At 51.2% G+C, this 27117-nt stretch overlaps 2 protein-coding genes across 3 annotated transcripts in view; both read right to left on the bottom strand.

Moving 5' to 3' along the window:
• Window positions 1–9670, bottom strand: part of chmp7 (charged multivesicular body protein 7) — a 38021-nt gene extending 28351 nt beyond the window's left edge. The window contains exons 1-2 of one of the 2 annotated variants that reach the window (XM_085971321.1): window positions 9311–9670; window positions 4417–4588 (exon numbers count right to left, since the gene is read on the bottom strand). In XM_085971321.1, coding sequence (XP_085827447.1) covers window positions 4417–4588; window positions 9311–9573 — 435 coding nt within the window. In that variant the 5' untranslated portion in view covers window positions 9574–9670. The remainder of the gene's footprint in view (window positions 1–4416; window positions 4589–9310) is intronic. The other variant, XM_085971320.1, reaches the window with a different exon arrangement.
• An 11298-nt stretch (window positions 9671–20968) lies between these two features.
• The window catches only part of LOC147098086 (leucine-rich repeat LGI family member 3-like), a 61868-nt gene continuing 55719 nt past the window's right edge, over window positions 20969–27117 (bottom strand). Inside the window, exon 8 of the mRNA XM_085971319.1 lies at window positions 20969–25406. Coding sequence (XP_085827445.1) covers window positions 24589–25406 — 818 coding nt within the window. The 3' untranslated portion in view covers window positions 20969–24588. The remainder of the gene's footprint in view (window positions 25407–27117) is intronic.

Here is a 27117-nt window from a genome sequence, read left to right as displayed (position 1 = left end):
GGGGCGGGGCGGCAGGGTTACCCCGGCAACCGGGCGTGGCCGTGGCCGTCTCTCAGCCTCAAGCCCTCCCTTCCTCCCTCCCCCCCCTTCCCCCCCCTCTCCCTCCCCCCCTTCCCCCCCCTCCTCCCTCCCCCCCTTCCCTTCCTCCCCCCCCGCCCTCCCTTCCCCCCTCCCGCCCTTCCCTTCCCCCCTCCCGCCCTCCCTTCCCCCCTCCCACCCCCCCGCCCTCCCTTCCACCCCCCCCGCCCTCCCTTCCCCCCTCCCTTCCCCTCCCTCTCCCTTCCTTCCCCCCCTCCCTTCCCCTCCCTCTCCCTTCCTTCCCCCCCTCCCTTCCCCTCCCTCTCCCTTCCTTCCACCCCTCCCTTCCCCTCCCTCTCCCTTCCTTCCCCCCTTCCCCTCCCCCCCTTCCCCTCCCCTCCCCCCCCACCAGCCCTCTCTTCCCCCCAGTCGCTCTCTCTACCCCCCAGTCGCTCTCTCTCTTTCCCCCAGTCGCTCTCTCTCTACCCCCCAGTCGCTCTCTCTCTCTCTCTTCCAACAACAACATGCCCTCGAAAAAGCCTCGGCACCGCCGGGCACTTCAGCTAGTAGTTATATAAAAAGAAAAAGGGTGGCTAAAGTAAATGTTGGTCCCTTAGAGGATGACACCGGGAAATTAATGGTGGGAAATATGGAGATGGCAAAAACACTGAATGAATATTTTGTATCAGTCTTTACAGTAGAAGACACTAAGAATATCCCAACACTGGACAAACAGGGGGCTACAGGGGGGAAGGAGCTAAACACGATCAAAATCACTAAGGAAGTGGTACTCGGTAAAATAATGGGACTCAAGGCGGATAAATCACCTGGACCTGATGGCTTACATCCTAGGGTCTTGAGGGAAGTGGCGGTAGAGATTGTGGATGCATTGGTAATAATTTTCCAAAACTCCCTGGACTCAGCAAAGGTCCCGGCAGACTGGAAAACTGCTAATGTAACGCCCTTATTTAAAAAGGGCAGTAGACAGAAGGCTGGAAACTATAGACCGGTTAGCCTTAGATCTGTGGTAGGTAAAATTTTGGAGTCCATTATTAAGGAGACAGTAACAGGACTTTTGGATAATCATAATTTAATAGGACAAAGTCAGCATGGTTTTATGAAGGGGAAGTCATGTTTGACAAATTTGCTGGAGTTCTTTGAGGAAGTAACATATAGGGTGGATAAAGGGGAACCAGTGGACGTAGTGTATTTAGACTTCCAAAAGGCATTTGACAAGGTGCCACACAAAAGATTATTGCTTAAGATAAAAATCACGGGATTGGGGGTAATATTCTGGCATGGATAGAGGATTGGCTATCTAACAGAAGGCAGAGAGTTGGGATAAATGGTTCATTCTCAGACTGGCAATCAGTAACTAGTGGTGTTCTGCAGGGGTCAGTGCTGGGTCCCCAACTCTTTACAATCTATATTAACGATTTGGAGGAGGGGACCGAGTGTAACATATCAAAGTTTGCAGATGATACTAAGATGGGAGGGAAAGTAGTGAGTGAGGAGGACATAAAAAACCTGCAAGGGGACATAGACAGGCTAAGTAAGTGGGCAGAGATTTGGCAGATGGAATACAATACTGGAAAGTGTGAGGTTATGCACTTTGGCAGGAAAAATCGTAGAGCAAGTTATTATCTTAATGGCAAGAAACTGGAAAGTACTGAAGTACAAAGGGATCTGGGGGCCCTGGTGCACGAAACTCAAAAGGTTAGTATGCAGGTGCAGCAAGTGATTAAGAAGGCCAATGGAATGTTGGCTTTCATTGCTAGGGGGATAGAATATAAAAATAGGGAGGTATTGCTTCAGTTGTACAAGGTATTGGTGAGACCGCACCTGGAATACTGCATACAGTTTTGGTGTCCATACTTAAGAAAAGACATACTTGCTCTCGAGTCAGTACAAAGAAGGTTCACTCGGTTAATCCCGGGGATGAGGGGATGGACATATGAGGAGAGGTTGAGTAGATTGGGACTCTACTCATTGGAGTTCAGAAGAATGAGAGGTGATCTTATTGAAACATATAAGATTGTGAAGGGGTTGGATCGGGTGGATGCGGGGAGGATGTTCCCGATGATGGGTGAAACTAGAACTAGGGGGCATAGTCTTAGAATAAGGGGCTGCTCTTTCAAAACGGAGATGAGGAGGAACTACTTCACTCAGAGGGTAGTAGGTCCATGGAATATGCTGCCCCAAAAAGCTGTAGAAGCTACATCATTACATAAATTTAAAACAGAAATAGATAGTTTCCTAGAAGTAAAGGGAATTAAGAGTTACGGGGAGCGGGCAGGAATTTGGACATGAGTCTAGGTTTGGATCGGTCATGGCCCTGTGGGTAGCGGAGCGGGCCCAGGGACCGTGTAGCCTGATCCTGCTCCTATTTCGTGTGTCTAATTCTGTTAGATTCAGGAGATGGTTCTGTGATAGTGGATTGGCGGTTAGGATCAGATCAGCCATGATCTTATTGAATGGCGGAGCAGGCTCGAGGGGCCGATTGGCCTACTCCTGCTCCTATTTCTTATGTTCTTATGTAAACTTGAGGATAAGTGAGTAAGCGAGGCAAAACAAAAGGAGTTAGATAGTTGGAAAGAATTGGGAGTTTATTCTGAGGTATCAGATAAGGGTCAACCAGCTTTGTCGCATAGATGGGTTTGTACTAAAAAAGTCCTTGCAGGTGGGACTTGAAGGCTAAAGCGGGGTTGGGTGCTAGGGGTTTTGAAGAGATACTGGGTGATACAGATGTTCGAGTGGACTCTCACACTGCTGAAAAGTAATCTTAATATTCTTTGTGGCTCTTTTGGCCACATTCATGGGAGTGTAGGTCAATTGACATAAAAGTCGCATTTCTGCAGGGCGATACCTTTCAGGAGAGAAGTGTTTCTGAAAGCCCACGAGCCTGCTACCCTGATCTTCGACCTCAACTCCACTTTCCCACCCGATCCCCAAATCCCGCCTTTCCCTTACAGTCCAAAAATCTAATAAGAGCATAAGAAACTGGAGCAGGAGTAGGCCACATTATGCATACCTGCAGCCCTCCCAACATCTAGGGACAATGCTGCACCTCCCAAATACTGCCGCCAAATCAGAACACCTTTCTTCACGATGCTGAAGGGGGCAGGGGTTCAGATATGAGTCAGGGGCAAAGGCAGGAGGTAGAAGCTCAGAGGGTATCCAGGCATTGACATGACCAGTTCTCCTAGGCCATGACATCCCCTTCTTACGGTTAGACCCTCAACATCTGCAAATACTTCCAAACCCCAGACCCCTTCTGAACTGCTGCAGCCTCCACCCCCTCTTTAACGATGCCTCTCTCTGATCACCCGTCTCCACAGTGCCATACCACAAATGCCCCGGTGTTGCTATGGTTCAGCCCCACAGCATATTCCCACACCTGAACCCCCCCCTCACTGCTACCTCTTCCCGGTGCTCCTATTCAACTCCTAGCTCTCCCAGTTGCCCTCATGTGTGTTAGGGTTGGTGCTCAATTCACTGTCATAGGAACAGGAGGCGGCCATTCAACCCCTCGAGCCTGTTCCGCCACTTAATCTGATCATGGCTGATCTGTACCTCAACTCAGTTTAGGCGCTTTTGCTCCACATCCCTTGATATCCTGACCCAACAGGTCAATGGCAGCACAGGAGATGTGCATGTAGACATGTCCTGTAGTGACTAGCACCCTCTCCCTCTCCTGATGGCACTTTCTATGGGGTATGGCGATGGCCTCCCCTACCTCGCACAAGTGGCCATTCTTCATGTGGGAGCCTAGCGAGCGAGACTCAGCAGGGGATTCGAGTACAAGGACATCAGTCAAGCCTGATCCTGTCCCGACCGAATATCTACAGCGGGTTACTGGATAGCGATCAGGAGCAGGTTCTTTTCCCAGAGAATAGTGGACCTGTGGAACAGGCTGCTGTCTCGTGCGGTGGATGCGGGCTTGCTGAATTTCTTTAAGCGAGAGCTGGACCTGTTTCTGGCTGGGGCGGAGATCATCTCTTACAGAAGGTAGGTACTGCAGTCAGTTCAGAGTGATCACCTGGACTAGTTTCGATTGCCTAGATGGGTCGGAGAGGAACTTCCCAGATATTGTTTTCCCCCCAAATTGGCCTGGGATTTTTAATCTGTTTTGTGCCTCTCCTAGGAGTTCACATGCTTTCGGCCGGGGTGGCGTGTATATGTTGCGATACAGAAGCTATTGCAATTGTGTGGGACAGGCTCCGGCACCGAGGCCAATTGTTATACTGCTACGCCCCGCCCCGCTGATCTCTGTGGTTTAGTCTCATACTTCGCGGAGCTTACAAGATATAAATCAGGATTACGAGGGATGGTGATCGCCCTCACTACACTGAGGACCACAGTTAATTAACACTGCATCGAGAATGGATTTAATCTCACCTGAATACGCTCGACAATGACGAACGACTCATCGGGTGAAACTGTATTGTTTCCCAGAACAGAGGTCAGCGTCCACTTCAGGGGCTTGATCAACAGCAAGCCCACACCCCAGGCCAGCCAGCCCGCCTCAACACTGGCAGCAAAACTCGACTCCTTCTGAATCAGCCCTCGCCTTAGGAGTGAAGCAAAGATTGGACAACAGTTAGTCAACACAAGACAGTCAGACGGAGGGGGGGGAGGGGACGGACGGGAGGGGACGGACCGAGGGGGGTGGGGGGGGACGGACCGAGGGGGGGGGGGGGACGGACCGGGGGAGGGGACTGACCAAAGGGGGGGGGGGGAGGGAGGGAGGGGGGGGGAGGGAGGGGGGGAGGGGGGAGGGAGGAGGGGATAGACCGAGGGGGGGTGGACAGTCGGAGGGGGGGGGGGGGAACGGGTGACGGACGGCGGGGGGTTGGTGGGGGCGGATGGAGGGGGGACGGACGGACTGGGGGGGGACGGGCAGACGGGGGGGGGGGACGGGCAGACGGGGGGGGGCAGACGGGGGGGGGGACGGGCAGACGGGGGGGGGACGGGCAGACGGGGGGGGGGGGGGGCAGACGGGGGGGGGGGGGGGGCAGACGGGGGGGGGGGACGGGCAGAAGGGGGCAGACGGGAGCAGACGGGGTGGGGGGGCAGACGGGGTGGGGGGGGCAGACGGGGGGGGGGCAGACCGGGGGGGTGGCAGACGGGGGGGGGGGACGGGCAGACGGGGGGGGGGGGACGGGCAGACGGGGGGGGGGGACGGGCAGACGGGGGGGGGGGGACGGGCAGACGGGGGGGGGGGACGGGCAGACGGGGGGGGACGGGCAGACGGGGGGGGGGGGACGGGCAGACGGGGGGGGGGACGGGCAGGGGGGGGGGGACGGGCAGACGGGGGGGGGGGGGCAGACGGGGGGGGGGGACGGGCAGACGGGGGGGGGGGGACGGGCAGACGGGGGGGGGGGGGACGGGCAGACGGGGGGGGGGGACGGGCAGACGGGGGGGGGACGGGCAGACGGGGGGGGGACGGGCAGACGGGGGGGGGACGGGCAGACGGGGGGGGGACGGGCAGACGGGGGGGGGACGGGCAGACGGGGGGGGGGACGGGCAGACGGGGGGGGGGGGGACGGGCAGACGGGGGGGGGGACGGGCAGACGGGGGGGGGCGGGCAGACGGGGGGGGGGACGGGCAGACGGGGGGGGGACGGGCAGACGGGGGGGGGGACGGGCAGACAGGGGGGGGGACGGGCAGACGGGGGGGGGGGGGGACGGGCAGACGGGGGGGGGGACGGGCAGACGGGGTGGGGGACGGGCAGACGGGGGGGGGGGGACGGGCAGACGGGGGGGGGGACGGGCAGACGGGGGGGGGACGGGCAGACGGGGGGGGGACGGGCAGACGGGGGGGGGACGGGCAGACGGGGGGGGGGACGGGCAGACGGGGGGGACGGGCAGGGACGGGCAGACGGGGGGGGGGACGGGCAGACGGGGGGTGGGGGACGGGCAGACGGGGGGGGACGGGCAGACGGGGGGGGACGGGCAGACGGGGGGGGGGGACGGGCAGACGGGGGGGGGGGGCAGACGGGGGGGGGGACGGGCAGACGGGGGGGGGGACGGGCAGACGGGGGGGGGGACGGGCAGACGGGGGGGGGGACGGGCAGACGGGGGGGGCAGACGGGGGGGGGGGGGGGCAGACGGGGGGGGACGGGCAGACGGGGGGGGGGGGACGGGCAGACGGGGGGGGGACGGGCAGACGGGGGGGGGGGACGGGCAGACGGGGGGGGGACGGGCAGACGGGGGGGGGGACGGGCAGACGGGGGGGGGGGACGTGCAGACGGGGGGGGGGGGCAGACGGGGGGGGGACGGGCAGACGGGGGGGGGACGGGCAGACGGGGGGGGGACGGGCAGACGGGGGGGGGGACGGGCAGACGGGGGGGGGACGGGCAGACGGGGGGGGGACGGGCAGACGGGGGGGGGACGGGCAGACGGGGGGGGGACGGGCAGACGGGGGGGGACGGGCAGACGGGGGGGGGGACGGGCAGACGGGGGGGGGACGGGCAGACGGGGGGGGGGGGACGGGCAGACGGGGGGGGGGACGGGCAGACGGGGGGGGGGACGGGCAGACGGGGGGGGCGGGCAGACGGGGGGGGCGGGCAGACGGGGGGGGGGGGCGGGCAGACGGGGGGGGGGACGGGCAGACGGGGGGGGGGGACGGGCAGACGGGGGGGGGGGGACGGGCAGGGGGTACGGGCAGACGGGGGGGGGGACTGGCAGACGGGGGGGGGGGGGGACGGGGGGGGGGGGGCAGACGGGGGGGGGGAGGGACGGGCAGACGGGGGGGGGGGACTGGCAGACGGGGGGGGGGGACGGGCGGATGGGGGGGGGACGGGCGGACGGGGGGGGGGGACGGGCGGACGGGGGGGGGGGGGGAGGGACGGGCAGACCGGGGGGGGGGGGTGAAGACGGTCGGGGGGGGCGGACGGACCGGGGGGGGGGGGCGGGGGGCTTTGGCTCTATCCGGGGGGTCCGGGCCCTCTCTCTCTCTCTCTGTCCGGGGGGTCCGGGCTCTCTCTCTCTGTCCGGGGGGTCCGGGCTCTCTCTCTCTCTGTCCGGGGGGTCCGGGCTCTCTCTCTCTGTCCGGGGGGTCCGGGCTCTCAGTTCAGTTCAGTTCAGTTCAAATGCTTTATTGGCATGAAAGTTTACAGAGAACCATATTGCCAAAGCTTACATAGCAAAAAGGTACAGTTTTCCAACATTCTGTAGGTGTCAATCGATTTGACATTTGTTGGGTATATACAATATTACTTTTAAACAATATTAATTTTAAACAGTCTTTCTACTTCATTTGGTATGTTCAATATTAATTTTAAACAGTCTTACTTTTAAACAGTCCTCAGGTTGTGACATGTTGTTACATATTTAGCCCCAAGGTATGGTCTGTCTCCTTCTCCTAGGACTAATCTCAATTTTGACAGATCATCCAATTCCTTGAAATCTGGGGTTGTTTGGCTTAGCTTGTTGAATAATATGTTTCTTGATGTGTTGAATTTTTCGCATTTTAGGAGGAAATGCATTTCTGTTTCAACCTCGCCAGCCAGACATTGATCGCATATTCTATTCTCTCTAGGCTGCCAGGATTTCTTGTATCTGCCTTTTTCAATTTCCAGTTGGTGGTCGCTTATTCTGTACCTGGTGAGGGTCTGTCTCTGTTTTGTGTCTCTGATGGTCGTGAGGTAGTCTGCCAGTTTATATTCTCTTTTTAGGGCCCGGTAACATTCTAATCTGCTTTGGCTTTCGGTTATTTTGTTCCAATGTTCCAGGTAGGTTTCTTTGCATTTTTTAATGATTTGGTTCACTCGGATTGGTGTTTGGACGGCTGTGTTGGTCTGGGGCTGGTCAGGGTCCGGCCGAGTACTTAGTTTCAGTAGCAGCTGACTCAGGGGACTCTTTTCTGGGTTTAGCTCTTGGGTCTGAAAGGCTTTGAAATGAAGGGTGTCTGGGGAGCTAGATTTGAGGTGATTTAGGAAGTTTAGTGCTCGTTTTTGGATGTTTATTATCAGTGGGTATCTGCCTAGTTCGGCTCTGCATGCATTTGTTGGCGTTTTTCTTTGGGTGCGAAGGATGCTTCGGCAGAATTCTGCATGTAGGGCTTCTATTGTGTGTTTTTCCCATTTAGTGTAGCTTTGGTGATTTAGCGGGCCCCATACTTCACTACCGTACAGTGCAATGGGCAGGATTATGCTGTCAAAAATTTTGAGCCAGATTTTGATTGGGATTTGGATGTTGTAGAATTTTCTTTTTATTGCATATAGGGCTCTTCGGGCTTTTTCTTTTAGTGCATTCACTGCTATGCTGAAGCTCCCTGATGCTGTAATAGTTAGACCAAGGTAGGTGTAGCTCATAGTGTGTCCTATAGTGGTATCACTGAGGGTAAACTGGTATTTGTTTTCCTGACATCTGGGTCTTTTCTGAAAAATCATGATGTTGGTTTTCTTTAGATTTACTGTTAGAGCCCAATTTTGGCAGTATTTGTCGAGTAGGTCTAGTTGTTGCTGTAATCCCTGTTCTGTGGGAGACAGCAGAACCAGGTCGTCCGCATAGAACAGGGACTTCACTTCTCCATCCAGGAGACGGAGACCTGGTGACTCGCTTTGCTCCAGCATGTCTGCTAATTCATTTATGTATATGTTGAACAGGGTCGGGCTCAAATTGCAGCCCTGCCGGACGCCTCTTCTCTGGGTGAAGAAATCGGTGCGTTTGTCTCCAATTTTGACCCCACATTTGTTTTTCAGATACATTGATTTAATAAGGTCATAGACTTTGCCCCCTATTCCACACTGAAGAAGTTTATAATAGAGCCCTTCGTGCCATATAGAGTCAAAGGCTTTCTTGAAGTCGATGAAACAGGCGAATATTTTCCCATTTTTTGTTTGGTGTTTATGTTTTTCAATGAGGGTGTGAAGGGTATAGATATGGTCGGCGGTGCGGTGTTTTGGAAGAAAGCCTATTTGGTTTTTTCTGAGGATATTATGTTTGTTAAGAAAATCAAGTAATCTACTATTTAGAATACTGCAGAATAACTTCCCTAGACAACTGTTGACACAGATGCCGCGGTAGTTATTTGGGTCTGATTTGTTTCCACTTTTATATATGGGGGAGATTAGTCCTCTCTCTCTCTGTCCGGATGGTCCCGGCTCTCTCTCTCTGTCCGGGGGGTCCGGGCTCTCTCTCTCTCTGTCCGGGGGGTCCGGGCCCTCTCTCTCTCTCTCTGTCCGGGGGGTCCGGGCCCTCTCTCTCTCTCTCTCTGTCCGGGGGGTCCGGGCCCTCTCTCTCTGTCCGGGGGGTCCGGGCTCTGTGCCTGGGGTCGGGGGCCTCACCTGACCATGTCCTGTAGCACCGTGCCCAGGCCCAGCGGCTCCGAGCCTTTCCGCCGGAACCAGGGCCGCAGCTCCCGCGGCCTGAAGCTGACTCTGCGCCGCCGGGCCGCCGCCTCCAGGATCCGCGCCGTCCAGAAGCCCAGCTTGCTGTCCCAGTCCGAGCAGTTCACCTCGCGGTTCTGCTTGAAGGCCGAGAACAAGAAGGCCATGCGCTCGTCGTCGCTCCAGTCCGGGCACAGCTGCGCCGGTGTTTGGTCCGACATGGCGGCGCCGCCAGCATCAATCCAGGCCGAGGCCTGAGCGCTCTCTGCAGGCCCGTCCGCCTGATGGACAACCCCCTCCGCCAATCAGACCCTCCTGCCGGCCCAGCCAATCAGAGTTTCCCGCCGGCCCAGCCAATCAGAGCCTCCTGCCGGCCCAGCCATTCAGAGTCTCCCGCCGGCCCAGCCAATCAGAGCCTCCTGCCGGCCCAGCCAATCAGAGTCTCCCGCCGGCCCAACCAATCAGAGTCTCCCGCCGGCCCAACCAATCAGAGTCTCCCGCCGGCCCAGCCAATCAGAGTCTCCCGCCGGCCCAGCCAATCAGAGCCTCCCGCCGGCCCAGCCAATCAGAGCGAGGGGCGGAACTTTACACGTGAAGTGTGCGGGTCTGGCCAACAGGGGGCGACATTGCGCCCTCGGAGAAGCTGCATTTCTATAGCGCCTTTCCCAACCTTCGGACAGCCCAAAACACTTGGGCCTTGATTTTAACTGAGCTGTGAGGCGGGCTTGAAGGCATGCGGGGGGTTAAAATCGCAAAAACTGGCGGGCGGGACCCCCCGCCTGGTTCCCGACTCCAAGCCTTTTTTACTCAGGCGTGTCTGATGGTCCCGAATCCGTCCCCCATCCAACAGGCGGGACTGCTCTTTAAGGCCCTTAATCACCACTAAATGGCCTTTATAATGCCATTTTAACAGTCCCTTGCACTTTTAACCCTTTTCCCACGTAAAACACGCCTGGTGGGAATCACGCCTGTGAAACCTGGCGGGAGCACTATTGGCTTGCTGACTATCAGCTGCAGGTCAACCATTAAAGAGGAGATTTGATTAGTCATCATTTGCAGGTGGCAGGATTTTTTGTCTCAGGCCTGGGGCAACTTTTACCAGGCTTAACCACACCTGTGGAAGGTTGGAGCCTCACACACATCTCCAGTGTGAACTCCTGGGAAACCCCTCTTGCCACCTTCACTCAGTGCTTCCTCAACGGAGGCATATGCCAGAAGCATGGGAGCCATTTTTTTCCTTCCCTTCTGGGCATTAGAGGAGCTCGAGCACCAGCCGTGGCAGCAGCTGAACCAAGAACAACAGCAGCACCAGCAACAGCAGCAGCAGGAGCGACAGGCTGCTGCTCACCCACCTGAGGCAGCACAGGCCAGAAGGGGCCAGCGCCTGGAAGCCCGTCGGCGCAGGAGATACCTCCCAAACAGGGTCTACAGACACAGGGTCAGCTACCTCAACATGACTGAGCAGCAGTGCCAAAGGCGGCTCCGACTTTCGCGAGAGGTAGTGACTGACATCTGCGCAATACGACAGCAAGACCTGCTGCCCAGAGGACCAGGTGGACACTCCTTACCAGTGGCCGTCAAAGTCACCACCGCACTCAACTTTTTTGCCTCAGGCTCATTCCAGGGATCATCAGCGGCATTTCCCAGGTGGTCGCACACACTTGCATCACGCAGGTAACCAATGCCCTCTTTGCCCTCGCGCACAATCACATCCATTTCACCAAGGATCGCACAAGTGTCACGGCGCGAGCGGTTGGATTAGCTCATCTGGCAGACTTTCCAAGGGTGCAGGGTAACGTTGACTGCACACATGTGGCCCTTAGGGCACCCCATCGCAATCCAGGTATTTCTGTCAACCACTCCCTTAACGTTCAGCTGGTGTGTGACCACAAGAAGGAGATTTTGCATGTTTGTGCCATGTACCCTGGCAGTTGCCATGACTCCTTCATACTGCGCCAGTCTAGTGTGCCTCTGCTATTCAGGCCACCAGACCAACTTCACGGATGGCTGCTTGAGACAAGGGCTATCCCCTGAGGACTTGGCTAATGACGCCGTTGAGGAGGCCAGCCAACGAAGCTGAGGAGCGCTACAACTCCAGCCACATTTCCACCAGATCCATTATCGAGCAAACCGTCGGTTTGCTGAAGATGCGCTTCAGATGCCTGGATAGATCAGGTGGAGCCCTGCAGTACTCAGCAGCCAGGGTCTCCAGAATCGTCGTGGTTTGCTGTGCACTTCACAACATGGCACAGCGTCGTGGCTTGCAGATTCCTGAGGACCAAGTGGCTCCTCACATACCCTCCTCAGATGATGATGATGAGGAGGAGGAGGAGGAGTAGGAAGAGGAGGGCAAAAATGACCATCCTGCAGAGGACCAACAACCAGCGGCAGCATTACGCCAGAACATTGCTGCCCAGGATGCAAGGAACGCACTCATCCTGGCCAGCTTTGCTTAGCCTAGCCAATCAAGCACTTCTGCCTCGCAGCTTCTTATCTGAGCATCGACAATGGCCAAGACCCTGCGGATTCCTAGCTATTTGTCCAGCATACTGACAATTGCAAGTAATCCTAAGCCCTCAATGTGAAAGTCCCATTCGCCAAATGACGCACGCCACAAATACAGCAGTAGCTATCAGACTTTTTATTGACAGAATTCATCTGATGGCTTTTTTTAACAATACATAAAATTTCACCCAAGTGAATACCCTTGTGACTACTTGTGCTTTATTTTCCTCTTACACGTGCTCCTACATCGTGGTTCCTCTGTGGCTTCAGCAGATGTGGAGGCCCCTTGCTCACTTTCCTGCTGCTCCTGTCTCGGCACCTTTGGCAGGCGTCCTCTGGGGTGGCAAGCCTGTGAGGGCTCGTCAACAGTCTGCTGCTCCTGCGGCTGTGCAGGGGTTGAGATGGTGTGGACTCCGGTGGGGCTCTGACCGAGGGTTTTGCAGTGGCATGGAAGTGTGAGCGCCTGGAGAGGAGTCCCCACTTCCTTGAGGTCTGCCACCAACCTCCCTCTCATGGGTCAGCTCCCCCTCCGTGCCTGCAAGTGGCTGGGGAGCACCTTGCTGCACATCAGGGGGGCCATGGGGACCTGTATCTGCAATGGCAGTCCTACTCAGAAGGACTTCCATGAAGGTCTGGTTTCTATGTTCAATAGATGCCCATCGCTCCTCAAGAGATGTCATTCTATTCTGAACACTCACCATGTTTTCCATACCCTGGTGACTAACCTCCTCCATGGCTGTAGCCCTCCTCTCCTCTACCGTAGCCAGCCTTACCACGGAGGCAGCAATCATTTCCACGTAGGTAGCCATCCTTTCCGTGTTGATGCGTTCATGCACCAATGACTCCACAAAGGCTCTGCTCATGTTCGCAATGGACTCCTCCATTCGCTCCACACTCGCAGCGACCCTAGAGACAAAACCTGCCAGAGACTCCTGCATCTGTGCCTGGAGTTCCATCACCTCTGATCTTATGGATGGACCCAGAGGCAGAGGGTCAACATGCAGCTGAGCCGAGCTGGCAGAGTCCTGCGCCCTCCGACGAGGACTCTCCACTGCTGTCCCTGTCTCCACAATCTGCTGATGCTCACTTGTGAGCAGTGATACACCAGGTGACAACACTACTCTATGTCCCGAAGGTCCCACCGAGGTGTGAGTGTCTGCGCTGGTGCTGGGTGCGCTTATTTCTGCTGACGCTGCGCCCTCAGAGGTTGCAGCTTCCTCTGAGGAATCTGGAAGCTCAGGCTCTTCCTCCTGGACAGTGGGGACGGGGGCTCTCGATGGTCCTGTGGGGGAGTCAAGGAAAGAGAGATGTGAGGCCAAGGTTACATGCACATTGCATATTGCAGATGATCATAAGTCCATCTGTTAGAGCTTCAGAATCATTATCAGCGACTCATGCAATGTCAATGAGAGAGATGGAAAACTATTCTGTCACCAGCTTGCTGTGATGCACCCGTCTGTCCGTCCCCAACGTGCGCATCTTTTTCAACCCCGACAATTTCCAGGATGGCTTCCTCCCAGGGGGTGAGCTGGGCTAATGATGGTGGGCCTCCTCCTGTCCACGCTCTTTCTCTCTTATTGTGAGCTCTCTTTTCCTACAATGATGGAGACAAGTGGAGGTTGAGTGAGAATGAAGGAGTGAGTGTAGAGATTGCATAGCATAGATACTTAGAAGGAGACAAAGATGGAGTGAGGTTGCAAGACCAAGGGCCCTCCCTATGTGTTGTCAGTTGTGTTCAAAGCATCAGAGTGATAGGGAGTGTGAGGGCTGCATGGTGGAATAGTTATGTGATTGTGAGCATAGAGAGAGGGAATGGGTAAGGGTGCATGGATGTGAGTGTCAAGTGGGATCACAGAGAATCACAGAAACCCCACAGTGCAGATAGAGGCCATTTCGGCCCATCGAGCCTGCACCGACACATATCCCACCCGATCCCCGTAACCCCTACACCAACACATATGCCACCCTATCCCCGTAACCCCACGTATTTAATCCCCCTAACACTAAGGGTTAATTTATCATAGCCAATCAACCTAACCCGCACATCTTTGGACTGTGGGAGGAAACCGGAGCACCCGGAGAAAACCCACGCAAACACGGGGAGAATGTGCAAACTCCACACAGACAGTCACCCGAGGCCAGATTCGAACCCGGGTCCCTGGCGCTGTGAGGCAACAGTGCTAACCACTATGCCACCGTGCTGCCCTTATGCCACCGTGCTGCCTCGTGGCAGGAAGAGATTGCTAAAGCTGAGTGCTGGTGAGGAAAGGCAATGGGGATCAGATTGAGGGTGATGGGAACTTCATACTTACTTTTCCAGTGCGTTGAAGGTCATGGAATCTTTTCCTGAACTGCATCCAGGTGCGCCGTGTGACCCCCAAGGAGTTGACCTCCCCGGCCACCTGTATCCACACAGCCTTGGTCTGATTGGGAGGCCTCTTCCTCCCTGATGAAGGGAACAGGACCTCCCTGTGGGCCCTAGCCCCATCCACCAATGCCTGTGGTGCTGCCTCGTCAAACTTAGGAGCTGCTCTTGGCCTCCCGCTGACCATTGTTCCTGCAGATTCCTGTGCCATCAAATGGAGAAAGCTTGGTAGTCTGCAGAAGAAGCAAGGCTTGCTGTGGACCTTAAATGCAACAGCAATGATGACATCATCAGAGGGGACTTTCAGTCATGAGAAACCCATTTGCAAAGGCTTCCCACACGTTGGAAATCAATTGGCCAATTGAGTTAAAATTGCATCAATCTCCCACATCCATTTAGATTCGTGTGGGAAACACGAAATTCGGGGAACACGCCAATAGCCCGCAGCTGAGTTAAAATCAAGACTTTACCTCCAATGAAGTACATTTTGAAGTGCAGTCACTGTTGTAATGTAGGAAACACTGCAGCCAATTTGCGCACAGCAAGCTCCCACAAACGGCAATGTGAGCAGATAATCTGTTTTAGTGAAGTTGGCCAGCACACAGGGAGATCTCCCCCGCTCTTCTTTGAATAGTGCCCTGGGATCTTTTATGTCCACCTGAGAGGGCCAACGGGTCCTCACTTTAATGTCTTATCCGAAATACAGCACCTCCAACAGTGCAGCACTCCCTTAGTACTACACTGGAGTGTCAGCCTAGATTATGTGCTCAAGTCTCTGGACTGGGACTCGACCCCACAACCTCCTGACTCAGAGGTGAGAGTGCTACCGACTGGCTGACACCGTAGCAGACATTACTGTATAAAACGTTACTCAGAGAGAGGTGAGAATGTGAAACTTGCTAATACATGGAGTGGTTGTGGCAAATAGCATAGATGCATTTAAGGAGAAACCAGATAAGTACGAAGGAGAAAGGAATGGAAGTATTTATTTTCTTTTATTTATTAATTCATGGGATGTGGGCGTTGCTGGCAAGGACATTTATTGCCCATCCCTAACTGCCCTTGAGAAGGTAGTGGTGAGCCACCTTCTTGAATCGCTGCAGTCCGTGTGGTGAAGGTGCTCCCACAGTGCTGTCAGGGAGGGAGTTCCAGGATTTTGACCCAGTGACGATGAAGGATCGGCGATATACTTCCAAGTTAGGATGGTGTGTGACTTGGAGGGGAACTTGGAGGTGGTGGTGTTCCCATGCGCCTGCTGCCCTTGTCCTTCTAGTTAGTAGAGATCGTGGATTTGGGAGGTGCTAGCAAATGTTTAAGGTGGTGGAGGATCGGGTGCCAATCAAGCGGGCTGCTTTGTCCTGGGTGGTGTTGGAGCTGCACTCATCAGACAAGTGGGGATATTCCATCACACTCCGGACTTGTGCCTTGTAGATAGTAGAAAGGCTTTGGGGAGACAGGAGTTGAGTCACTCGCTGCAGAATACCCAGCCTCTGACCTGCTCTTGTAGCCACAGTATTTATGTGGCTGGTCCAGTTAAGTTTCTGGTCAATGGTGACCCCCAGGATGTTGCTGGTGGGGAATTCGACAATGGTATTGCCGTTGAATGTCAAGGGGAGGTGTTTAGACTCTCTCTTGTTGGAGATGGTCATTCCCTGGCACTTGTGTGGCGCGAATGTTACTTGCCACTTATCAGCCCAAGCTTGAATGCTGTCCAGGTCTTGCTGCGTGCGGGCATGGACTGCTTCATTATCTGAGGAGTTGTGAATGGAACTGAACACTGTGCAGTCATCAGTGAACATCCCCACTCATGACCTTATGATGGAGAGGAGATTAATGATGAAGCAGCTGAAGGTGGTTAGGCCTAGGACAATGCCCTGAGGAACTCCTGCAGCGATGTCCTGGAGCTGAGATGATTGGCCTCTAACAACCACAACCATCTTCCTTTGTGCTAGGTATGACTCCAGCCAGTAGAGAGTTTTCCCTCTGATTCCCATTGACTTCAATTTTACATACGGCTCCCTGGTCCCACACTCGGTCGAAGGCTACCTTGATGTCAAGGGCAGTCACTCTCACCTCATCTCTGGAATTTAGCTCCTTTGTCCATGTTTGGACCAAGGCTGTCATGAGGTCTGGAGCCGAGTGGTCCTGACGGAACCCAAACTGAGCATCGGTGAGCAGGTTATTGGTGAGTAAGTGCCGCTTGATAGCACTGTCGACGACACCTTCCATCACTTTGCTGATGATTGAGTGTAGGCTGATGGGGCGGTAATTGGTTGGATTGGATTTGTCCTGCTTTTTGTGGACAGGGCATACCTGGGCAATTTTCCACTTTGTCAGATAGATGCCAGTGTTGTAGCTGTACTGCACAAGTAAGGAATGTGATGGCATACTCTCCACTTGCCTGGATGAGTGCAGCTCCAACAACACTCAAGAAGCTCGACACCATCCAGGACAAAGCAGCCCGCTTGACTGGCACCCCATCCACCACCTTAAACATTCACTCCCTCCACCACCGGCACACCGTGGCTGCAGTGTGTACCATCTACAAGATGCACTGCAGCAACTTGCCAAGGCTTCTTTGGCAGCACCTCCCAAACCCGCGACCTCTTCCACCTAGAAGGACAAGGGCAGCAGGCGCATGGGAACACCACCACCTCCAAGTTTCCCTCCAAGTCACACACCATCCTGACTTTGAAGTATATCACCGACCCTTCATCGTCGCTGGGTCAAAATCCTGGAACTCCCTCCCTAACAGCACTGTGGGAGTACCTTCACCACACGGACTGCAGCGGTTCAAGAGGGTGGCTCACCACTACCTTCTCAAGGGCAATTAGGGATTTGCAATAAATGCTGGCATTGCCAGCGACACCCTGATCCCATAAACAAATAAAAAAAACCAGCTTGGCTAGAGGTGTGGCTAGTTCTGGAGCACAAGTCTTCAGCATGACAGCCGGGATGTTGTCGGGGCCCACAGCCTTTGCTGTATCCAGTGCACTCAGCCATTTCTTGATATCATGTGGAATGAATCAAATTGGCTGAAGACTGGCTTTTGTGATGGTGGGGATCTTAGGAGGAGGCCGAGATGGATCATCCACTCGGCACTTCTAGCTGAAGATGGTCGTGTCTGACTAACCTGATTGAGTGAGTTATTTGATGAAGTAACAGAGAGGGTTGATGAAGGTAGTGCAGTAGATGTTGTATGTATGGATTTTCAAAAGGCATTTGATAAAGTACCACATAGCAGACTTATTTTGAAAAAAGCACAAAGGATTAAAGGGACAGCAGTAACTTGGGTACTTAATTGGCTAAGGGATAGGAAGCAGAGAGTAGTGGTGAACAGATGGTTTTCTGATCGGAGAGAGGTATGCAATGGGCTTCCCCCAGGGGTCAGTATTAGAACCATTGCTTTTCTTGTTATATATAAATTACCAGGACTTCGGTATAGGGAGCACAATTTTGAAATTTGTGGATGACACAAAACTATGCAACGTAACAAATAGTAATCAGGATTGTAGCAGACTGCAGGAGGGCATAGACAGACTGGTGAAATGGGCAGACAGATGGCAGATGCAATTTAATACGGGTAAGTATGAAGTGGTGCAGTTTTGGAGAAACAACACGGAGAGACAGTATAATCTAAATATTCCAGGATACTTAACTTTTAGAAGAGATAGACAAAATGGAAAAGGAGGAGGGGGAGCCCTGATAATAAAGGACGGGATAAAGACAGTAGAGAGAAATGATCTTCGCTCTGAAAATCAAGAAATAGAATCAGTTTGGGTGGAGCTAAAAAACAACAAAGGGCAGAGAACATTGGTGGGAGTTGTTTATAGGCCCCCAAACTGTAGTTGTAATGTAGGGCAGAGTATAAATCAAGAAATTAGAGGCGCATGTAACAAAGGTTAATTCAGTAATCATGGGGGACTTTAATCTACATATAGACTGGGCAAACCAAATTTGCAGTAATAGTGTGGAGGACGAATTCATGGAGTGTATGCAAGATAGTTTTCTAGATCAGTATGTTGAGGGACCAACTAGGGAACAGGTTATTTTAGATCTAGTATTGTGCAATGAGAAAGGGTTAATTAATAACCTTGTAGTAAAGGGACCTTCAGGGAAGAGTGACCATAATATGATAGAATTTTATATTGAGTTTGAAAGTAATTTAGTTAAATCCGAAACTAGGGTCTGAAATCTAAATAAAGCAAACTACCTAGGTATGAGGGGCGAATTGGCTAAGGTAGATTGGGAAACTACATTAAAAGGTATGATGGTAGACAAGCAATGGCTAGCATTTAAAGAATTAACACATAATTTACAACATATATACATTCCTTTAAGGCACAAAAAGCCCACAGGAAAAGTGGTCCAACCGTGGCTAACAAGAGAAGTTAAAGATAGTATTAGATCAAAGGAAGAGGCTTATAATGTTGCCAAAAAGATTAGTAAGCCTGAGGATTGGGAAGATTTTAGAATTCAGCAAAGGAGGACCAAGAAATTGATAAAGAAAGGGAAAATAGAATATGAGTGTAAACTAGCAAGAGACATAAAAACAGACTGTAAAAGCTCCTATAGGTATGAAAAAGGAAAAGATTAGTGAAAGTAAATGTGGGTCCCTTACAGGCTGAGACAGGAGAAATTATAATGGGGAATAAGGAAATGGCAGAGAAATTAAACAAATACTTTATGTCTGTCTTTACGGAAGACGACGCAAAAACTGCCGGGAAATAATGGAGAACCAAGGGTCTAGCGAGAGTGAGGAACTGAAAGAAATTAGTATTAGTAAAAAAATAGTACTGGAGAAATTAATGGGACTGAAAGCTGATAAATCCCCTGGACCTGATGGCCTACATCCTAGGGTTTTGAAAGAGGTGCCTATAGAGATAGTGGATACATTGGTTGTCATTTTCCAAAATTCCATAGATTCTAGAACAGTTCCCATGGATTGGAAGGTAGCAAATGTAACCCCACTATTTAAGAAAGGAGGGAGAGAGAAAACGGGGAACAACAGACCAGTTAGACTGACATCAGTAGTAGGGAAAATGCTAGAATCTATTATTAAGGACGTGGTAACAGGGCACTTAGAAAATAATAATAGGATTGGGCAGAGTCAACACGGATTTATGATTCTCTACCACAAAAGGCAGTTGAGACCAATTCATTAAATATATTCAAGAAGGAGTTAGATATATTTCTTAAGGCTAAAGGGATCAAGGGATATGGGGAGAAGGCGGGGACAGGGTACTGAATTTGGATGATCAGCCATGGTCTCCTTAAATGGCGGAGCAGGCTCAAGGGGCCGAATGGCCTACTCCTGCTCCTATCTTCTATGTTTCTATGAAAGGGAAATAGTGTTTGACAAATCTGTAAGAGTTTTTTGAGGTTGTAACTAGCAGAATAGATAAGGGGGAACCAGTGGGTGTGGTGTATTTGGATTTTCAGAAGGCATTTGATAAGGTGCCACACAAGAGGTTATTAAATGAAATTAGGGCTCATGGAATTGAGGATTGGTTAACAGACAGAAAACAGAGAGTAGCAATAAACCGGTCATTTTCGGGTTGGCAGACTGTAACTAGTGGGGTACCGCAAGGATCAGTGCTCGAGCCTCAGCTATTTACAATCTATATCAATGATTTGGATGAGGGGACCAAATGTAATATATCCAAGTTTGCTGATGATACAAAGCTGGGTGAGAATGAAAGTTGTGAGGAGGATGCAAAGAGGCTTCAAGGGGATATAGACCAGCTAAGTGAGTGGGCAAAAACATGGCAAATGGAATATAATGTGGAGAAATGTGAAGTTATCCACTTTGGTAGGGAAAAATAGAAAAACAGAGTATTTTTTAAATAGTGAGAGATTGGGAAATGTTGGTGTTCAGAGGGACCTGGGTGTCTTTGTACACGAATCACTGAAAGTTAACATGCAGATACAGCAAGCAATTAGGAAAGCAAATGGTAGAGCAAGTTGATAAGGCAGTTAAGAAAGTGTATGGGAGACTTGGCTTTGTAAACAGGGGCATTGAATACAAAAGCAATGAAGTCTTGCCAAATCTTTACAAAACACTGGTTAGGCCTCAGCTGGAGTATTGTGTACAATTCTGGGCACCACACTTTAGGAAGGATGTGAAGGCCTTGGAGAGGGTGCAGAGGAGCTTTACCAGGGTGGTGCCAGGGATGAGGGACTTCAGTTATGTGGAGAGACTGGAGAAGCTGGGATTGTTCTCCTTGGAGCAGGGAAGTTTAAGGGGAGATTTAATCGAGGTGTTCAAAATAATGAGGGATTTGATAGAGCAAGTAGGGAGAAACTGTTTCCTCTGGCGAGTGGGTCGGTAACCAAAGGTCATCGATTTAAAGTAATTGGCAAAAGAACTAAAGGGGGAATGAGGAGAAATTATTTTCACACAGAGGGCCGTTAAGATCTGGAATGCACTACCTGAAAGGGTGGTGGAGGCAGATTCCGTAGGAACTTTCAAAAAGCAATTAGACATGTATTTGAAGAGGATTAATTTGCAGGGCTATGGGGGAAAAGCTGGGGTGTGGGGATTAATTGGAGAACTCTTTCAAAGAGCCGGCACAGGCACGACAGGCCGAATGGCCTCCTTCTGCGTTGTATGATTCTATTTGCCTGCAGTCTGGTCTGAGGGCTAGTCCGCCTGAGTCACCAACACTACAACAGCTCAGCATGGCTCCAGTTCAAAAGCTGAAAGGAAGTTCAACCCAAAATAAAGGAAATTAAGATAGCAGGAATGTTTTTCTGCAGTTTATTCCAAGAATACCAAGAATTAAGAAATGTTACATGATTCTAAACAATTCTCTCCTATTTTAAAACATACAGCATTAAACATTTCCAGAAGTTTGTTTTGCCGATGTTACAGGACAGTAAACATGCACATATTTGAAAAGGTGAACCAGGACATTCAGAACTTGTGTTTTAAGGAGGAAACAAATAGGTCTATAAAGAGAGAAAGCTCATTTTATACGTCTCGCACTTCATCTAACCTCACTCAGAGCATGTTCAGAGTCCCAGGGAAGGGTATTTGAAATGTCGATAACTAAACTATTCGCCAATGCAAAGCAAAATACTACAGACTCTGGAAATCTCAAAGTGAAACAATATACAGCCGGTGAGTCCGCACCTGTGGCGAGAACAGACAACATGTCGATGGGTAGTTTCGTCAGAACTGATAAATCAAAGATGTCCAAACACAATAACAGGTTCGGAAAGGGGGAAATATATATTAAAGAACAAACACAGAGAGGAGGTATCAGTGGGTTCATCTCGGTCAAGTAAATGCATTACAGGAACAAAGCACGTATGAAGAGCAAAGAAAGTGGGAGGCCTAAGGATAGTGAAAAGTCAAATAGAACTTGCATTTATATAGCACCTTTCACATTCTCTGGACATTCCAAAGAACTTCGCAGCCAATTAATTCCTTTTGAAGTGGTAGTCATTGGCGTTTTGTCGGGAAACACAGCCAACAATTTGGACAAACAGCGGAGGAATAAGTGACCAATGTATGTCTGGAAATGTTGGTTGAGGGATAAATATTGTCCAGAATACCAGGAGAACTCCCCTGCTCTTCTTTCAATAGTGCCATGGGGTCTTTTACATCCACCAGAGAGGGCAGAAGGGGCCTCGGTTTAACGTCTCATCCGAAAGACGGCACCTCCGACCGTGCAGCACTCCCTCTGCACTCAAATGTCAGCCTAGATTATGTGCTCAAATCTCTGAAGTGAGGCTTGAAGCCACAATGGGAAAAATGGGAGAGACGGATAACCTGGGGGGTCAGGTTTGAGACTGAAACAGAGGTTGGCAAATTACAGTGCGCCCACCGTCTCCAAATACCGAAGGGCTTTCGGGAGCTGTTCGACTCGCTGCACTTTCCCAACACTTGCCATTTCAATTTCAAACCTGACTCTTCCTCCAGGTTTTCCATGTCTCCCATTTTCCTTAGGCCTTCCACTTGTTGAGGTATTCACACATCCTTCATGTCTTTAATAGTCCTGTCTATTAGATGATTTGTTACATCATTCCTCTTTGTGTTTATTGTCTGTTGTTTTTCAATAGAATGCCCTCTATCCTGAAGTGGTAATATGTTTATCCATCTCTTATTTTTCCAGTTCTGACGAAGGGTGCTGACTGTCTGGTCTATCCCCAGCTGCAGGTGGACCTGCCGTGCGCTGCCAACGTTTTCTATTTTTGTTTCAAGCTGTTGGCCAAGTCGTGTAAAGTTGTTTTCTGGGTCGATAATTCCACATTGAAATCACCAGCTGCTTCCATTGAAGGAGCTGCCAATAAGAACTTAAGAAATAGGAGCAGGAGTCGGCCATACGGCCCCTCGAGCCTGCTCCGCCATTCAATAAGATCATGGCTGATCGTCTTCCTCAACTCCACTTTCCCACCCTTACCCATAGCCCTGGATTCCCTTCGTGTCTAAAGACGTATCGATCTCAATCTTGAATATATTCAGCGAATTAGCATCCACAGCCCTCTGGGGTAGAGAATTCCAAAGATTCACCACCCTCTGAGTGAAGAAATTGAAAAATGGCTGACCCCTTATGCTGAGACTATGCCCCCTAGTTCCCAGGGGAAACAGCCTCTCAGCATCTACCCTGTCAAGCCCTTTAAGAATTGTATACGTTTCAATGAGATCACCTCTCATTCTTCTAAACTCCAGAGAATATAGGCCCATTCGAATGTAATTGCGCCTGTTGATTAAGTATTTTAGATAGGGCACAGTAGGGCAAATGAAAAGAAAAGGAGATAGACAAGGGCAGTAGCTTCCTCATTGCACGTCAGCCATCAGTTGGGGCACAGTAGAAAGAAAGAAAGACTTGCATTTATAGATTATAGTAGAGGGCCTCAAGTTGCTGGGGCCATGATGTGGGCTGAAGGTAGCAATTAATGAAGGAACTGAAATAATCGATCACAAAGAACATGAGCCAGCACTTGGAAGACCACAACATGGCTTAAGGGAATGGAAAAACTGAAGGGTTAACACGAGTCTTTAAGATGATGTAACCTGGAATGGGGCATCAGCTGCTGAAGGACCTGAAGTGGCATGGACATGAGGCATTAGTCAACGGGCAAACTAAAGCGCTGAATGAGCCACCCATTGGGGTACCGTGTGAATTTGGATCAAAGAATGAGCCAAAGGGAAGAACCAGAAAGGGTATCGGTTCTCAGCTGGGGTGAGGAGCAGTCATTAATAAGCTTATGTCATGGGCTCACCGATCACATCATTGTGCACCATTGAGTGGGATTGCTCGGGTCAGTTGGAGCATCCCAATTGCTGTCCAGGCTGAGTTCAGTTAACTCAAAACAGACTAGACTGAAACTGGGACCCGCTGATCCGTCTGCGTTTTGCTGCAGTGTCAGTGTTTTGCTACTTGAGGCCACTTGTACATTTCATGAGCAAAGATGTTAATGATATCCGGTGCATCTGAAAAGACCCAACCTTCTTCCCTTTGATAGCTTGAATATGGAGCTTGAACGGATCCCTGGATACAGAATCTGAGATCCAACAGAATGGAGAAGACAAAACAAGCATACAAGATGCTGTTTCTTTGTGAAAATCTAACCTTTCAGTATGAAATCAAGTTGAATTATTCTGACCTTTTACAAATTATGACAATCAAAAGGCAAAAAGCCAAGTTAGCGCAAGCTAGTAAAGAAACGTGCATGAGTTACTCTATACAACGCCATGATTCATGGGCATGAAGGACTACAACCTAAAGAGGATATATGCAGCTGGAGGATAAAAGATATGCATCAATGCTACGCGATCACACTTCAGCAAGTGTGAAGCACATGTAACTTGTACAAGCTATGTCTCAAAGCAGAGCTTCATTCCAATTCCTCCTAGAAGATGATATTTCGTTAACAGTGAGAATCCAGTCTTGTTGATTTTTTTTTACATTACTACAAAAACCTTGTGATCTATTTTCTTGCAAAAGTCATAATGTCACAAATTGTAAATATTGGTGGGTTGGGGGTAGGGGGTGGGAAGGCATTTGAGTATTATAAAGATGTTGTCTTTTGCCAAGTCCAAAACCCAACAAGAGGGCGGGGTAGGGGTTGAATAATTGATTTCTAATGATTTGCTTAGCTGATGATGTGACTTAATTGAAAACTCTATTAATCTGGATAATTAATTACTCTACAGGATAAGACTCAGATTTAGCAAGAAAAAATAGGCTTCTATTTAAAGTCAAACCTTTTATGCCTAGTTTATATTTTAGAAATTTAGGGACATCCCACTCAGAAACTGGACTGTCTGGTCCAAACTGAGTGGCTGACAATCCTAAAGTAGCTTTCTGGCTGCTGTTCAGAGGCTTTTTAAATGCTGCTTGTTTGCATTGTGTTGTTAAACACTCGTGTCCACCACCATGTGCCGATAGACTATTGTGTTCCCTTTAAAGCTGGAAGCCAGCACAAGGTGCATGTCATCGACGGACACTAGCTGGAAAGCTCGTGGGGATCGCACATTCCAGTCATGGAACCTGCCGAACTTCTGCTTTTCAGCATCCCACAGGTAGACGTGAGAAAATGAGAAGTCGCTGCCAAGCACCATGTATTGCCACTGTGCCACTTGGAAAGGCTGCACAATCATGGTGCCCCTTGAGGGCAACGCCTGGATTTCCGTGAACCGCTGATTCTCCCACTTCACCACTTTGGAGTCACCAATGAAGCGGGACAGACAGAGGTACACAACCTTCTTGATCCTGAAGTGCTTAACGGCATGAATATCAGACATGTTGGGAATTTCGGTGAGATAGTTGAACTGTTTGTTGGCCTTGTTCCACTGGTAGATGACTGGGGGTTGGGTGCTGCTGCACAAGATCAACTTGGGCTTATTGTCCATCTCAACATACTCAACATCTGTATCCCTGTGCCACATGTGCAAGGAGTGATGGGAGTAAAACCCGCTTTTGTTCCACTTGTAAATGGTGGTGGCTCCAGCCTTCGAACTGTCTACGATGATAAAGTACCAATCACCATCGATGTGGAATGTCTCAATGTCGTTGGGTTTACGGATTTTGGTGGTGTCAATGTCCTGGATTTTGGTGAATTTTCCGCCATTGTTGTCCCATTGGTAGATGTGAGAGCCTCTGAACAGCTGAGCGACGATGACGTAGAGCTGTTCCTCAATCATCAGTGGCTTGCAGTACACAGCAGCACGAGCTCCAGGAAATAAAAGGCAGCTTATTTTTAATGATTGTAATACACAGAAATATTAAAAGTCGCATTTAATTAAGATTCCCACTAACACACACACTTCTTTCCCCCACTTAAAGGGTGCTGCCTCTGGGGAAAGGTTTTACTGTAACACTGCCTCTGGGGGAAGGTTAGACTGTAACACTGCCTCTGGGGGAAGGTTAGACTTTAACACTGCCCCTGGGGGAAGGTTATACTATAACACTGCCCCTGGGGGAAGGTTAGACTTTAACACTGCCCCTGGGGGAAGGTTATACTATAACACTGCCCCTGGGGGAAGGTTAGACTTTAACACTGCCCCTGGGGGAAGGTTATACTGTAACACTGCCCCTGGGGGAAGGTTATACTATAACACTGCCCCTGGGGGAAGGTTAGACTTTAACACTGCCCCTGGGGGAAGGTTATACTATAACACTGCCCCTGGGGGAAGGTTATACTATAACACTGCCCCTGGGGGAAGGTTAGACTTTAACACTGCCCCTGGGGGAAGGTTATACTGTAACACTGCCCCTGGGGAAAGGTTAGACTGTAACACTGCCCCTGGGGGAAGGTTAGACTTTAACACTGCCCCTGGGGGAAGGTTATACTATAACACTGCCCCTGGGGGAAGGTTATACTATAACACTGCCCCTGGGGGAAGGTTAGACTTTAACACTGCCCCTGGGGGAAGGTTATACTGTAACACTGCCCCTGGGGAAAGGTTAGACTGTAACACTGCCCCTGGGGGAAGGTTAGACTTTAACACTGCCTCTGGAGAAAGGTTATACTATAACACTGCCCCTGGGGGAAGGTTATACTGTAACACTGCCCCTGGGGGAAGGTTAGACTTTAACACTGCCTCTGGAGAAAGGTTATACTATAACACTGCCCCTGGGGGAAGGTTATACTGTAACACTGCCTCTGGGGGAAGGTTAGACTTTAACACTGCCTCTGGAGAAAGGTTATACTATAACACTGCCCCTGGGGGAAGGTTATACTGTAACACTGCCCCTGGGGGAAGGTTAGACTGTAACACTGCCTCTGGGGGAAGGTTAGACTTTAACACTGCCTCTGGAGAAAGGTTATACTATAACACTGCCCCTGGGGGAAGGTTATACTGTAACACTGCCCCTGGGGAAAGGTTAGACTGTAACACTGCCCCTGGGGGAAGGTTAGACTTTAACACTGCCCCTGGGGGAAGGTTATACCGTAACACTGCCTCTGGAGAAAGGTTATACTGTAACACTGCCCCTGGGGAAAGGTTAGACTGTAACACTGCCCCTGGGGGAAGGTTATACTGTAACACTGCCCCTGGGGAAAGGTTAGACTGTAACACTGCCCCTGGGGGGAAGGGTTAGACTGTAACACTGGTACCTTGCCCATGTCGTCATTTTTCCTGTGTGAGCCCAGACAGTGGGTGTCGGCATAACAACAGAAAATGCTGGAAATACTCAGCAGGTCAGGCAGCATCCATGGAGAGAAAATAGAGTTAACGTTTCTCTTATGTTCATTAATAACTAGACATTCTTATTATGAACACAGCTAGCTTTTGCTAGTTACTTTATTGAGCACACGTGGACTAGGTACAGTATCTGTAGAGGCTTCCATCTTGACTGCTGCCTTGTGAGTAGCCTAGTGCCTCATGGGTAATGTAGTCTTAATATACATACAGCTGGGTAGTGTAGTCTTATACATACAG

Source organism: Somniosus microcephalus, chromosome 30 (assembly GCF_052327205.1).
Source record: "Somniosus microcephalus isolate GS21.2 chromosome 30, FLI_Smic_1.0, whole genome shotgun sequence".
NCBI classification, from domain to species: domain Eukaryota; kingdom Metazoa; phylum Chordata; class Chondrichthyes; order Squaliformes; family Somniosidae; genus Somniosus; species Somniosus microcephalus.
Note: the sequence above shows the minus strand (reverse complement) of the source record. Positions and strands in the feature narration are given on the sequence as shown.